The sequence below is a fragment of the Phyllobates terribilis genome, unplaced genomic scaffold, assembly GCF_046119375.1.
Source record: "Phyllobates terribilis strain yellow unplaced genomic scaffold, ASM4611937v1 Scaffold_5557__1_contigs__length_50769, whole genome shotgun sequence".
Lineage (NCBI taxonomy): Eukaryota > Metazoa > Chordata > Amphibia > Anura > Dendrobatidae > Phyllobates > Phyllobates terribilis.
This window is the reverse complement of record NW_027368303.1, coordinates 20,976-37,774: the sequence shown is the minus strand read 5'-3', so window position 1 is coordinate 37,774 and position 16,799 is coordinate 20,976. Positions and strand designations below refer to the sequence as shown.

The 16,799-nt window shown below is 36.1% G+C and overlaps 1 protein-coding gene across 1 annotated transcript; it reads left to right on the top strand.

Annotated features, from left to right (window-relative positions):
- The first annotated feature begins 1,629 nt into the window (after positions 1 to 1,629).
- On the top strand, positions 1,630 to 3,692 carry LOC141250333 (uncharacterized). Its single transcript, XM_073669930.1, is given in 10 exon segments — positions 1,630 to 1,786; positions 1,822 to 1,960; positions 1,962 to 2,211; positions 2,213 to 2,325; positions 2,401 to 2,505; positions 2,592 to 2,714; positions 2,794 to 2,964; positions 3,049 to 3,178; positions 3,262 to 3,471; positions 3,537 to 3,692. Coding segments are annotated over 10 exon segments (1,554 nt in total).
- Positions 3,693 to 16,799: the final 13,107 nt, after the last annotated feature.

Here is a 16,799-nt window from a genome sequence, read left to right as displayed (position 1 = left end):
GATCAACGAGAACTTGAAAGCGTTACAGAAATTCATTCCGAATTCTAATAGGGTATATACATCTGTTGAATTCAAAATGTTATTATCTCTGTATGCAAAATTCATATGAAATGAATCCATGGCAATGCAGACTGACAAGGCTTCGATGCTGGATGATGCCATTGACTATTTAAGACATCTTCAGCAACAAGTTCAGGTGACTCTTTTTAAAATACCATTCCATTGCCAATTTTTGTATGAAGTGGAGTGATAGACATGTTTGTTTGTTTGGTTTGCAGATGTTAGCTTTAAGAAATGGGTCATCTTTTCACCCATATTACATGTCAGGGATGAACTCTGCCCAGCAAACTCCAGCAAGAATTGGCTTTAATATGGAAGATGAAGTTTCTTGTTTCAGTAGAGGAGTAGGCTGTGCATATGGAAATCAAGAACTTTCCATGACTGTTTATGATCCAGATCAATATGGTTTCCGTGATGGGAAAACATTGATGCCATTCACAATGGAGACTAGCAAATCAGCACATTCCTTCTCTCTAAATCCATCAACTAGTGCTCACAGGCCATGAAACTATGCTACGTCTTACAAGGTCATAAATGTTTGTAAACTGACAATTTTACTTATACTCCTACCATTTCTTGTTCACACTAAGAGATTAGCCTTATTATTGCAGCTTCCTTTTTGTTGTAACGCAAAGTTTGCATACTATTGATAATTCAGAGTGTTGTGTTGCTCTGATATAGAATTAACTTGTTACAGCTATTTTTTAATGACAATCTCTAATTTGATCAAACCAAACCACCTTTAAGATTAAGAAGCTTCAGACTGAGAGACATCAAAAGGGTGCTTTACCCTTTACCCGTTTTTATGTGTATCAGCTAGGATTTTTAAGGGCTTTATGGTAATAAGTTTTATACTATACGAAAAATGCAAGCTTTTTGCTTGTCATGTCATGTGTCACGGACTCACAGTATGACATCCTTTATACTATAACCATAAATTTTCCTTATTACTTTTTTACAATCTATTGACATTCAATTTCAGATAATAACAGATACTCGTTTGTACTCATCCTTGCCTGGAGTATTTTGTAAGAAAAAAGAAACATTTACATTTGTTGACGCACAGACCCATGATTGAACAGTGAATAAATTAAACAGAAAAGAACAGTACATGATGAGCAATAACTAGTAAAACCAAAACAAAATCTACGTTTCGAAATCCCTCGACCGACACCATTAGACGCATTAAAATTGAAGGTTTGCACTAGCCCGTGTCTAGATTCTCTCTCTTTGACATTTTATAGATCTTAAATAAACATTAATCATGGATACTTCCCCAGGAATTAAATATAATTTCAAAATTTGTCCTTTTGTTTCCCTCTTTTCAAAAGGTCCCATCAAACCACTTCTTTCCGGTTCCTCTCTACTACTCCTCTTTCTATCGAAGAAGAAACCCCACACAGTAATTACAACTCAGTCCCCACTCGGAAAATCCCTCTGTTCCACCACGACCACCGTCACAATCGCTATTAGCTCAACTCCTTCTGTTTCTTCTCCACCATTAAAACTCAGGAAGAAGAAAACAGAGTAGAGAAATTGGGGGATGAGACAGTGTGAGCAACACCAACAATGTCGGAAAATAAACAAGGGTTTCTCAACGATCAACTGTCGAAGCGCACCTCAATCTTCGGCCTGCGGCTCTGGATGGTGTTAGGGATCTGCGTTGGAGCTGGAATTGTTCTAGTACTCTTCCTTATCTCACTATGGTTCACCTCCAAGCGCAACAGCAACAGAACCCAGAAGACTAGCTACAACAACAAGAAACAAACCCTAGAAATCATCCCAGTTACAGCTTCAAACTCAACATCCCAGATGTGTCCAGAGAAATCACAGAAATCCGTATCGAAGAACACCACAAGCCAAACCGGCGACCTTACCCGACCCGGTACCAGAATCCGACCCGGTGAAGGATCCGACCAGCGGATTCTGGTTAGGCCTCCTATTGAGGAGACCTTACCTCATCAGAAGAAGATTCACATTGAGATTGGCAAGGACCACAGGATTTCTTACCCGGAGAAAGGAACAGGGTCTTCTTCACTTGGAAGTGGAGATGGACGCTCCGGCGAGCAGGCGACCATGGCGATGGTGGGTCCTCAGGTCTCGCATCTTGGTTGGGGCCATTGGTACACTCTGAGAGAGCTCGAGGTTTCCCACAAATGGGTTCTCCGACGAGAATGTGATCGGTGAAGGTGGATATGGGATTGTCTATCGCGGTGCTTTCGAAGATAATTCCTTCGTTGCTGTCAAAAATTTACTCAACAACAGGTGAAATTAGCTTTTATGATTGCCTCTTTTTATGCATTTAGTGATTCTTTGTCTAAATTTTGTTCTTAACTTCAGAGGCCAAGCAGAGAGGGAATTCAAGGTTGAAGTAGAAGCAATTGGAAGAGTTCGGCATAAGAATTTGGTGAGGCTGCTGGGCTATTGTGCTGAAGGAGCTCACAGGTAGCTTCTTCTTCTTTTCAATGTCAAGAAATCTAACCATTACCTGCAAATGCAGTTATCTTAGAAGTGTTTTGGTTTGTTTGAAGGATGCTTGTTTATGAGTATGTCGACAATGGCAACTTGGAGCAGTGGCTTCATGGAGATGTAGGACCTATTAGTCCTCTTACATGGGATATTCGAATGAAGGTGGTTGTTGGAACAGCAAAAGGGTAAACAATTTCTGTCATTTGATGATCAATAATCTTGATAGTGGTCTCTGAAGTTTTGATCTTGGAAATAAATATGTAGGTTGACTTACCTCCATGAAGGACTTGAGCCAAAGGTTGTTCATCGGGATATAAAGTCAAGCAACATCTTACTTGATAAGCAATGGAATGCTAAAGTGTCTGATTTTGGTCTTGCTAAGCTCTTAGGCTCTGAGAAAAACTATGTAACAACTCGCGTTATGGGCACTTTCGGGTCAGGAACAAATCCATGAATATCTGCCCTTTTTATTTTAAATGTATGATTTTATGCTAACATTATTGCAATGTCAATTTCTAGATATGTGGCTCCAGAGTATGCTAGCACTGGTATGTTGAACGAGAGAAGTGATGTTTACAGCTTTGGGATTCTGTTAATGGAGATCATTTCTGGAAGAAACCCAGTTGATTATAGCCGACCTCCAGGAGAGGTTTGCAATTATCTGTCCTTTTAGGATATACTCCTACATAATGACTTTAGCTTTAATGTGTGTGTGTGTGTGTGTGGTATCAGGTGAACCTTGTTGATTGGCTCAAATCCATGGTCTCAAGCAGAAACTCTGAGGGTGTTTTGGATCCGAAGTTGCAGGAAAAGCCTTCTTCCAGAGCATTGAAACGTGTACTGTTGGTGGCTCTGCGTTGTGTGGATCCAAATGCTCAAAAACGGCCTAAAATGGGGCATGTTGTGCATATGCTCGAAGCTGAAGAGTTCCCATTCAGAGATGTAAGTTTGTGGGTTCAGGGTTTTCAAGTTTCTCTACCTTCATCTCCTGATTTGATTTGATTCAGGAGAGAAGAGGCACACACCATGGAAGTACAAAAGAGAGGTTGATAGCAATGGAGAAGAAGATGAATGAATCAGGGGACAGTAGTGGGTATGAGAGCGGCGCTACAAATCCAATCCCAAGGCTTCCATGGACAAAACAAGAATCTGAACACAACTAGACCTCAATCTCTGCAATTCGGTATTTTGTAATTTCATTGCACTTCTGAGTGTATCTTCTCTATATGTATTTCTCTTCCACTCTATATGTTTAGATCTTGTATTATGTGTTGTGGCCTGTGGGTGGTGATTCATAGTGTTGATTTCTGTAAATAAATTGGTTCGGTTTTTTGTAGTGTCAAATAATGCCACCTTTCACCTTGATTTGAAATTTTGTGACTAGAGATGATTAGTGCTACTCGAGAGAAAGTTTACCATTGTAGTACTATTAGATTAAACTTTAATTCTGTATAAAGGTCATTCCTTCCTCTTTGAAGGACAAAGAGGGGATGGAATTAGGATAGGGACAATACAAGGCAAATTATAGAGCAGACAAGAAGACAGGCTCTAATCTCAGTGGGACAACGAACGTGTAAATAAAGAATCAAGGTGGGCTGAAGAACTGTATATTTCTTATCCATATTAACCTCAGACTTTTTACTACGTATGTTTTGCTTTTCTACTGGGCTGGATTTTGGTACCTCCTCCGTCTTAATTTGATTTTTTCATTCTTTTTCAAGCACTATTTAAACTTGTAAAGAATATTTTTGATTTTTCTTGAGGTATATAAAAATACATAGTCATGTGTGTGTCTTGTTTTATTATCTCAACGAATACTTTAATAATATTTAATTTTATAATTTTTTTAAATGTATATTTGAAAATATTTACGAAACAAAACTTGTCTCGCAAAAATGCCAAAAGGAAATGGAAAGATGAAATTGGGATGGAGGGAGTGTTAATAAGAAAAAATTGGGCCCATTGCCCTCTTTTTTCTTTTATTACAGGAAACTACCCCCAATTTCTGTTTCTTTAGTTCATGGCCCCCAACATAAACTTTTAACAATAGTGCTTTGGTTCCTGCGCTCACACTCGCTCTCTCACCCATGTTTTGCTCGATTCTGCTCTCGCTCTTGCATCACTCTCCCTTATCGATCGATTTCGCTCGCCTCGCATCGCTCTCGTTTGCCTTTCGCCTGCCCGCTCGCTCGATCTATCGTCTCTTCCTTGCCCAAATCCCCCTCTGTGTTTTTGCTCTCCAGTTGCTTACAGTGAGTTCATCTTTTTTCCTCGATCTCATATCAATTCCGACCTTTTTTCAGTGATTGTTGATGCTTTTGATATATTAAAACTAGGTTTTGTTGTTTTGATTCTCAATTGAATCTTTATCATGCAATTAAGTGTGTTTTTTAACTTGTTTTTGTTATCTAACATGCAATAAAATGTGATTCTCAGTTGAATCTTGCTGCAGATGATGACATTCTGTTTTGATGACAAACTGTTTTTTGCAATCAATTGTCATCACTAATGTGTTTTGCAGATGATGACAAAGCCATTTTTTTCATTTGATGATTAGCTAATCATTTTTTACGATAATATATGTCATCATCTGTGATTTGCATTTGTTGACAATATACGTTTCGATTACACTATACGTTAGGATGACAATATACGTTTGATGACACTATATGTTGGGATGATGACAATGTAATGTTTGTCATCAAAATATAATTTGTTTTACATTAATTTGCAAATGATGATAAGCTATTTTTTGCATTTGATGACAAACTATTTCATTTTGACAATATGCTTTTGTTGACATTATATTCTAGTCTTATTAAATTGATAACAATACTTTGATGACACTATACTCTTGTGTTATATGTGGATGATGATAAAATTTGACGATAAATTACTTATGTACTTTTTATTTTAACTTGTTCACAGGTTTGAAATGACACCTATAATTTTAAATTCTATAATCAAACAAGAGATCAGTGTTCTGCGAGTATAAATCAATATAGTAATTTTGACTTGTTTGAAAGTCTTGAAAGCAGATGGCCGGTGTCAAGCTACAATGATCTTAACAACGATTGCTTTGGCCCTATTTTCAGATTAGGTTAATCAATCAGGTTTTGTGTTAAATTAGTAAGCTACATATTGATGCATGAAATCAAAACGAATAAAAATGGTGAAATGTGGTTCAATGTTAATGGAAAGATTGCTCGATTTTCAATAGTTGATTTTGCTGCTATAACTGCGCTTCATTGAGTCAAATCCCTGATGACGACCTACCTGAAATTAATTCTAGATCTGAGCTAGGCATTTCAACATTGACTTATGAAGTTCTATTAGACATGTTAGAGGGTGAAGAAGACATGAATATGAAACTTAGGTGGGTGCATTTGTTACTTCTTAATGGAGTGTTGATACCCAAGAGATCTTCACCTTAGATTAATTCTACTGCATACGCTCTTTCAAGTGAAATGGAGCTGTTTTCGAGATCTTCTATGATCTCATTTCTTCTCTAATGCAGCACAATTGAAAAGGTCAGAATAGTTGGAGCTCTAGGTTTGGGTACAAAGTATTGGGATACCCAATGGCATTTCAAGTAAGTGTCTTTACTTCTAAATAGTATGCATATATGTATTTCATTTTGGTTTTCATGACACTCTATCTAAAGTTTTATACTTATTTTTGCGGGAATTCAAGATTGGGATCTTCGAAACATTCCCATCTTTCCCTCATGTTGCTTCATGTCTACCAACCTCTCCAAGAACGTTGTCGTTGATTATTCGTTGGTCTTACATAAAAACGAAGAACAAGAATATCAATGTCAGAACCAATTTGACTACTGTCAAAGCCAAATATTTTGTATGTAAAGCCAAATAGTTGATGCCAATATTCTTTCATCAATATTTTATCCTCATATTCCTGTCATCAACATCCTGTCATAAATTGATGATAATATGTTGTCATCAATATGATGTCACCAATTTTCTATCACCAATATTCAAGTTGATGACATAAAACTTGATGACACAATAGTGTCATCAATATTCAAATTGATGACTATATGATGTCATCACCAATATTCTGTATTCAAATTGGTGACTATATGTTGTCAACAATTTGATGACATAAAATAGGTGACCATATTATGTCATCAGTTTGATGACAGAAAATTGATGTCACAAAAAGAATGTTGATGACTATATGCTGTCATCAAATTAATGACAATATGTTGTCATCAATTTGATGATAGCTTACTGGCATCAACTTGATCACAATATGCTTTCATCACATTGATGACAGTATTCTTTCATCTCTATATTATCAACATAGAATAATTATTATCTTTACATCTGTTCTTGTTTTTCCAGAATGTTGTTGTCCCTGTAATTGCTAATTTAGGTGACTTACGCAAGCTCACATTTCCTGATGAGAATCGCGATCCGACATTTGTTGCATACTATGAGAGTTGTTGCAGAGATCAACAGTTTGTTACAAGCATGATTGATGATGTTATTGGTGAAAAGAGTAGTTTGGATGATGTCCAAATTGGCCGAAAGCAAACTATGAACACGGAGTCAGCGAAGAGGAAGTTGGTAGGGTGAGAATATAGTGATGACAAGAAGATGAAGAAAAGGAAGACATTAAAAAGGTTAGGTCGTCTCAAAAGTTTCGTGCTCCTAAGAGGAAGGTTGAGGAGGTCAATAATGATAAGACTATTGTTCCTATTAGTCATATAATTGCACCAGGTATAATCTCATACCTTTCATGTTGACATTTAATTTGATGACATTATGATTGAATACACTGTCAATGATGACAATATTTCGTGTTGATAGTATTTGTTGATGACAATATTTTGTGTTGACAACTTCTTGTCATTTGATTACAATGTGATGACATTATTTCTTGATGACAATATTTGTTCATTGCTAATTTGATGACACTTTTCTTATGTAGTATCTCCTGATGTACCTACCCAACCGAACATTAGGGTCAATTGTGTGTCAAGTAAAGAAGTTGCCCATCCAAAGATGAGACTCCCACGTGCATCAACTTCGAAGGTTGTTCCTCCCGTTACCACTCCTCCCTCCAAGACTCTATCTTAGATTATGCGTAACCTTGTGCCTCCTGTTAAATTCAATACGGAGAATGTGAACGAAAAACAGCTCCTATTGGTGAAAGGAAAGATGGAGCTCCTAGTGGTGAAAAAACAGCTCCCGTCAACACTGAGAAGGAATCGCTTGTTGATTTGGTTAAAATGTTGTTGGATAAATTGTATGCTACTCATAGATTGTTATCAAGAGTACACTGGAACGTGAATGATAACTCCTTGCAAATTTATGAACTTCAGAAACAACATAAAATCATTAGATCAATGATAAGTAGCAAGGATGTGAGTGACCATGAATATGACCGTGAAGATGATTTCTGTGAAGAGGTCATTCTTGGAAGCAAAGTTGGAGCTGATGAAGTGAAGGATACGAATGATGGGAAGGATGTGAATGATGGGAAGGATGTATTGATGAAGGTTGGAAATGATGTATCTGAAGTTGTCGTTGCTTTAAGATGCAAGGATAAGGTTGCCAAGGTTGATGGTGAAGTCGGTGAATAGATGAATGTTGATGTAAAAGTTCCGGGTATATGTTCATTTGATGAAATTGATCCTGATGATCTTAATTATGTGCATCTTGTAAGTGAAAAATGTGATGCTGAGATTTATGATGTTATACAAGGTATAAAAGCAATGTGTTCACAGTGTCCTGATCATGATCATTTGTTTGATACTCTAGTTACCCTAATGATTACTTTGATGTGTGTCAAGCTAAAGAACAAGCCAACAAGAGTGATGTTAACATCGGCTCCACACAAACGCTCAATGACAATGACAAAACAGATTGCGATTCAGAGAGGACACTGTCAGATAGGATGTGTCATATTGGTACCATCATCACACTAGAAAGTTCTAATGCCAATTCTGCTGAGTGTGATGACAAGGTTATTGATTACAAGGGTATTGGTGACAAGCTTGTTGATGACAAGAAGCCGGTGGATGAGAAAAGCTTATTTTAGAATGATGACAAGGTTATTGATGACAAGGGTATTAGCGACAAGCATGTTGATGAAAAGAAGCCGGTTGATGACAAAAGCTTATTTGAGAATGATGACAAGGTTATTGATGACAAAGGGTATTGGCGACAAGCCTGTTGTTGACAAGAACCCGGTTGATGACAAAAGTATATTTGAGAATGATGACAAGGTTATTAATGACAAGGTTATTGGCGAAAAGCCTGTTGATGACAAGAAGCTGGTTGGTGACAAAATTAGAGTTGATGACAAGAATGATGATCCGACTCATGATGACAAAAGCAGAAAAGATGACAACAACAGAAAAGGTGATGAAAAGGGTTTTGTTTATCTGAGGATATCTCAAAGAATTGGTGGTTGCTCCATCTACTACCGATCCATATACACAAGAAAAGAAAAAGAAGGCTCCGGGAAAGCCTTCCTTCTCCTTTCATATCGATGATGTTCGTAATACGTTTTACGATTGGTATAATGACCCATATGTGAACATTGTTATATTTGATTGTATTTTTCTAATAATGTAATCTTCAAACTATGTTGTAATTATATTTTACATTATTTTTCAGAGATTTTGAAACAACCAAGTGGTGCGAGGTTCTACTGTACAAGGTGTTTTCCAAGAAATTTTGAGGGTTGGAGTATGACTTTCGGACGATGTAAGTGGTTTTATTATAACACGACGACACAAATTTTACTGATTATGATATCTGATGAGAATGATGACAATTATGTTTTGCCATTAAACCATACTCCGGTGACATTTTTTTGTCATCAGAGTATGGTTTGATGAGAAATGATGACAAGTTTTTTCATGATGACATTATTGTCATCAAACCATACTCTGATGACATATTATCATCAAACCATACTATCAATTTTGATGACAATATATCATTGATGACAATAATCTCATCAGAGTATATATGATTGACGACAATGATGTTATCAAAGTATGTCATCAAAGTATATATCATTGATGACAATGATGTCATCACTGCATAATCACTGGCTTGTTTTGATGACAATTATGTCATCAAAGTATATATCATTGATGACAATAGTTTAGATGATATTTTAACTTTGATGACAGCATTTCATGAAATTTCTCTTTTATATGCGAAAGAGAATCAATGAGCATCCAGATGAGTTCAAAAACATTGCTTTCACTGATTCGATGTGGTACACAAGTTTTAATCTCGAAGCTATTGAGAAATACAAGTATGGTACTGCCATAGTCCCGCAATCATTCTATGATTACTTTGATGGATCTCATCCTATATTCTATGGAAAATCATGGTACTACAATATTACGACTATCTATACTCCATTTCATCTTGTGGAGACACTACTACAAAAAGAGTCAAATATCCCGGGCGTTTGACCACATATACCCCGGATTGGCTTCAATGTATAGCTCATGGAGATATATAGTCATATGCTATATACCTCGGTTAATTACAAATCTATGCCCAGGGTATTTTCTCTATCCTTTCCATCGCACTTTAGAGCCAAAAAAGGTGTCCGAGATATATTCATTGTATATACCTCGGATATACAACTAAACCGGTGTGTTTTCTCTCATTTATCCGGGGTATTTGGTTCCAATATACACCGGTGAATTGAATGTCCGGGGTATATGTCCCAAAACTAATACACCTTTGCCATATAATCCGAGATATATGGAATATACACCGTAGTATATTCTTGCCATTTAATCCGAGGTCAACCTAAATAGTCTGGGGTATATTCTTGTCATATAATCCGAGGTATATTCTTTATACACCATGAGTTTTGTTTTGTGGGAATAATATACACCGTAGTTGCAAATCTGTTATAGCTTTTGCTTGATAATGTGTTTTTTTTGTGGTTGCAGAATATACATCACAATGACGTACTTAAGTCAAATAATCAAAACATAATATTTAGTTTTCATAAAATCATAACACTTGTTTGAAACAAAAATTGAGTACAATCCACAAATAGTACTGGTCACTACTTAACAAGCAATTTTAATAAGCAAACACAGGTATGCTAATAGTCTTAGAATTTTTAGAAGAAGAAAAAAACTAGTCCATGTGATCGATTGCTTTGTTCTTGTCGTTTTTCAAAGATGCATATCAAATTACCTGCAAAAGAGTTGAAGCAAGTATTCGATCACAAAAAAATTAAGGAAGTCATAGGCACGTTCAACATCTTCAAAATAGTCTCTATGACAGACATCCGCATTTCAGAAGAAGGAAAGGAACATGCAAATATATCCGCAACCTGCATAAAACCAAAGTTTTACAAACCATTATTACCTGTCAGCATTTATTAGCCAATCAAACACAAAATTATCAAGCCCAGACCATAACTTCTCTGTGTAGAGATCAGCGGCAATACTAGAGCAGAGTCCATAATAAAATGAAAGGGGAAAAGGTATTAAAACAAACCTGTAAGTCCTTCTTGAGGACAACACTCCACAAACCAAATACATGCTAAGGAATAGAAGCACATAAACTTTATGGACAAAAATAAACCATGTGCAATTACGAATCCAGACAACATAATAACATTAATGAAGAGCGTGGAAGCTCTGGCACATCCATAATGTAGCAAGAAAATTGCAACATATTCAAGTTACTTATAAAAACATAAATGAAGATGGAAAAGGAAAATACAAGATGATTGTTTCAATGAAGCAAACAGATAGATCTCTTCCTTTTGATCTTTAGGGTACCATGAAGAGATAGTTCATGAGCAATAAGTCAGGATAGTGCTATCCCAATTGAGATTTCAGATACACAATCCTTACTTGTGCCAATTAAAAGAAAAGGGAAAATGAAACTTACAAAAAAATTCCCAAAGTATTGGACATGATTGTCAGAGCAAGTGCCAATGCAGAATTTCCGCCAACAATCTGCAAATAAGTTCAGATGTCAGCATCAGGAAATTGAAAAAAAATCTGTATTTGATAGGAATTAAAAAAGAGAAGACAACCTGAATATACGTACTTGTGTAAGTGCAACTCCACTGGTCAATGTTGTTGGCATGCAGTTAAATATTGCCAATCCTGTTCCATAAACACAATAAGTTTGAGATAGAAGGAATATGTTTATTCTTTAAAAATAACCGAAAGAATGATGGATCATGCCTGTTGAGAATTCTTGTGGCACCAGCTGAACTTTAAGAACGAGTCTTGAGAATAAAGGACATTTAATAGGATGGAAGCCTGAAAAGGAAATAGAAATTATGTTTAAAAGACACGTGAATAACAGCATGATTACATCAATTACAGTTTATTCTTTAAAAAGTTTATTTACAGAAAATTCAAAATACTGCGTTTTTTTCAAAGAATCATTAAGTATTGTGAACTATAGACAAACATTTTAAAACTAGACAACGGTGTTTTACACTGAAATAGTGGGATGAAATATATATTTTAAGGATAGGTGAAAAGAAAAGAAAATAAATGAATTACCGCCAAATACCAACCAGAGAAGTAAAACAGTGTAGTGTCTAACCTGATATGAAGAGAATGCGAGTCCAAAGAATGAAGCAGGTAGAAAGAAGGATAAAACCGTGTAGTGTTTAACCTGATATGAAGAAAATCCCAAATGTGTTGTAGTTCAATATTGAGTACTTAGATGCTTGGAAACCAAGGGCAGGCCAAATCATGCCTAAGGCTACTGCCCCGATGAGAGCTATATAAAAAATAAACGTAATTGGAGCTAGAGCAACAACAGCAAAACAAAGACAGGAGGAAAGCAAGAAACTGATCTTATCCACTAAGTTAAATTATAAACTTAGAAAACTTGGTCAACCAAGACAATAAATTCAGAAAATCAGTAGATATACAAATGATGTGGAGTGTTCCCTATACTTGATCTTACATCAAAATTGAAAAGGATTTAGTCTAAGATATTGAAGTTCACGGCAACATATTCTAAATCTTACACGAAATTCAAAAATAATACTACATGAAAGAAGATTAATAAGAAAACGGATTAAAAGCTGTTCAGTTATCATCAGAATACCGCTGCTCACTCATTGGCAAAAAGTTAGTTCCTGCAAAATTCATCAGTCCTTTTCCCACAGTTAACACACTTCCAGAGGTCAAAATATTGTCTTCGCCGGCATTATCCTTGCTAAATTTAGCCTGCAATCAATTCAAAAGAAGTATTTTGATGTATTTTGTTTGCTTCTCAGCTTATTTTCTACCTCTGAGAACGAGAACCTACTTCAACAAGCTTAGAGTCGTAGACCAGTTATTGTTTCAAATCCGAATCATAATCACAAGTATAGAACGTCGAATCTAGAGCATATATAAGCATTCACATGAATCAACAATCGAGTGAAGAGAATAGACAATTTTAGCGCGAAAGAAAATACCTGTTGCGAGCAATAGGGTACAAGAAAGGTCCTCGGATTGCACTTGAGCGAGAGAATTCCACTGATAGAGTTGCGGGAGATCGAAAAGGTAAGAAAAGACTTACAGGTTCTGCCAGAACCTCACAATTATAACGCAAAACAATGACAAAAGATCATGGAGGAATAGAAGCACAGAAACTTCGAGTACTACAGATAGGATATGCTAAGTGCACAGGTACATAAATGATGAAAGAATTGGTTCTGTAATTAGCTTTTTGTTAGTTTTATCAGCATTCAACTCCTCATTTCTACCTTATGTATCTTTGAACTCTTTACCTTGTCACCTTCTTTCAGAAGAAGTTCTAAACAGTAGGCACAATATTACAAATAATTATGATAACATTAAGGAGCTCCATGAGCTAACTTAATTCTTATATGAAGAACAGAATTATCCTAATCACCACATTTAATTCTAATATCAGGTTCTGCCAGAACCTGCAATATCTTATATGACTTGCAATTCCAAGTATCACTCTGCAACTTCCATTGACGGTCCATTATTTAGAAACATGGATTCATCAATAACTAGTATGAAAGAATTACAAGTCTACAGAAGAATCCAACGTATCCAAACATATTGAATTTAGTATCTATGCCATCACTAGGAGCAAATTCTTCATATCTGACCACATTGAGAAAGAATTTCTTGATCAATAGTTCAAGTTCTCCCATTTGTGGTCCAAATTAATAGAAATTCCATAGAGAATATAATAGAGTTCAGTAATGGCATCACCAATTTACCAACAAATTTGTAAACTTCTCAATCGACAAAAATATGTATAAAGAAAAGGTAATGGGAATCTATTAGATCAGACAATGCATCACGTATCAGGGATCAACAATTGGCAAGATAAAATGATCAATCACTCACTTATAAGTTCAAACATGGATGGTTTAATACCTTCTACTGAAGCCTTGTTACCACCATCATATATCTCTTTCTGGTCCGATGGGTTATAACATCTTCTTTCACAATATTTAGAAGAATTACATCACAACACACATTCAAAACAACAACATAGATAAATCATTTCAATATTGAAAGAGAAGTGTTAATAATACTACAATAAATAGATTCATGTACTCATATAACAAAGCAATTCAACTGGTTCATAGAATTAACTCTACCGGCTGTCTGAAATTGATAGCAGCAAAAAATAACATGACAACACATACCTTTAATGAAATACATGGAACTCAGCACATCCTCTTCCCCGCTCTCATCGTTGAAGTAACTGGCTTTCTTCACCTTCTTCCGTTTCCACCACCGTCCCTTTCTCTAGATGTATAGAGAAGCCAAGGGTGTTGAGGATTTCATCACCTGAGGGAAGCCAAGCCTATGGATATTACACTAAGTCATTTGTACACAAAGAAAAACAAACATTGAAGCATCCAGCAGAGCATTACAGGCAGTGAGAGCCACCTTCATTTATCACTGAAGTATAACAAAGAGAAATTGCAAGAAAAGACAGATTGAATAAACTTACATCAAATGGTTGAGAGAAGAATACTCGATCAATTGCTGGCACCCCAATGAGGTCGATGAAACATTCAGCAGAGCATTACAGGCAGCGAGAGCAATCTTCTCGCTTCCACTCAACAGCTTGGACAAAACAAGCCTCAAAGTCTCACCCTCTTCAAGAGCAATATTCTCGTTTACTTCACAAGAAATTAGGGCTGCATCCCCTAAAATCTCCAAACCAATGCGCACAATATCCGAACATCTGCACAAAAAAAGCAACTACAATAATTCTCTTCTCTCCTTTCCTTCATTGTGCGATCTACATTGCAGCCCCTAAAATCTCCAAACCGATGGAATGAACTAATCGCACAGGGTATGAAGAAGTAAAATCAAAAGAACCAAACACCGAACAAGGGGATGAAGAAGCGGGAGATGAAGAAGGGGATGAAGAAGCGAATCAAAAGAACTAACCGATGGAGACAAAAAAGATAGAAACGAAGGGGATGAAGAAGCGGGAGATGAAGAAGCGCGCCACCAACAAGCACCGCCAACGAGCACCGCCATGAAGAAGCGGGAGATGAAGAAGAGGGAGTCAACGAGCACCGCCTTTGTCGTTGAAAGAAGGGGATGAAGAGAGGCGTGCAAAAGAGAAGCGGGAGACGAAAGTGAAGGGGATGAAGAGAGGCGTGTAAAAGAGAAGCAGGAGACGAAAGTGAAGCGGGATAATGTATAAAAGATTAGCGCCCAAATTAAAATTTAGCCTTATGGTGTATTTGACCAAATGAAAATTTAGCCTCATGGTGTATTTGATTTTTTATGTAATGAGGTATTAGATTGGTTTTAAAAAAATTAGCTTTATATCTCGTGTAATACATGTCTGTGATATTTGATTTCTATATATCACGGACTATTTCCACGTATGGTGTATATGAGATGTGGTTAATTATTTCCAGCTTTATATCTCGTGTAATACACGCCTGAGATATTTGCTATGGGGTATTTGAATCTTTTTGTAGTAGTGAGAAGAAGCATTTCGTTGCTCTCGAGATCAAGCTTCTTACCAAGATCATCCGTTTCATGGATTGTCTAATCGGTCTTCACACTGGTGAAGAAATAACCCAAATTTTGGAGCCAATGACATCATTTCTTGCTACTTGAGGCAATATACTTGCAAGTTTTCTTATTGTGTCCAATCACTACTACAAAAAGAGTCAAATATCCCGGGCGTTTGACCACATATACCCCGGACCGGCTTCGGTGTATAGCTCATAGAGATATACAGTCATATGCTATATACCTCGGTTAATTACAAATCTATGCCCGGGGTATTTTCTCTATCCTTTCCATCGCCCCTCAGAGCCAAAAAAAAAGGTGTCCGAGATATATTCATTATATATACCTCGGATATACAACTAAACCGGTATGTTTTCTCTCATTTATCCGGGGTATTTGGTTCATATATACACCGGTGAATTGAATGTCCGGGGTATATGTCATAAAGCTAAATACACCTTAGCCGTATAATCCGAGGTATATGGAATATACACCTTAGTATATTCTTGCCATTTAATCCGAGGTAAACCTAAATAGTCCAGGGTATATGCTTGCCATATAATCCGAGGTATATTCTTTATACCCATGAGTTTTGTTTTGTGGGAATGATATACACCGTAGTTGAAAATCTGTTACAACTTTTACTTGATAATGTGTTTTCTTTTTGTGGTCGCAGAATATAAATCACAATGACGTACTTACGTCAAAAAATCAAAACATAATATTTAGTTTTCATAAGACCATAACACTTGTTTGAAACAAAAAAATAGTACAATCCATGATTAAAGAAAATTAAATAGTATTAGTCACTACTTAACTAAACAAGCAATTTTAATAAGCAAAAAAAAGAGTACAATCCATGATTAAAGAAAATTAAATAGTATTAGTCACTACTTAACTAAACAAGCAATTTTAATAAGCAAAAACAGGCATGTTAATAGCCTTAGAATTTGTAGAAGAAGAAAAAACTAGTCCATGTGATCGATTGCTTTTGTTCTTGTCGTTTATCCAAGATGAATATCAAATTACCTGCAAAAGAGTAGTAATATCATATAATTACAAGTATTCGATCACCAAAGATTAAAACATCATAATAATTGTAATTAAACTAACTTACCTAAAACATGAGTTGAAGCAAGTATTCGATCCATTCCTTTCTAATTTCATCAACCCTTTCTCATACTCACTAGAAGCACGATTTTGAAAGTTTAAAAATGAATGGGTTTAAAATGAATGATTTGCACCTATTATATCAATTGTAAGA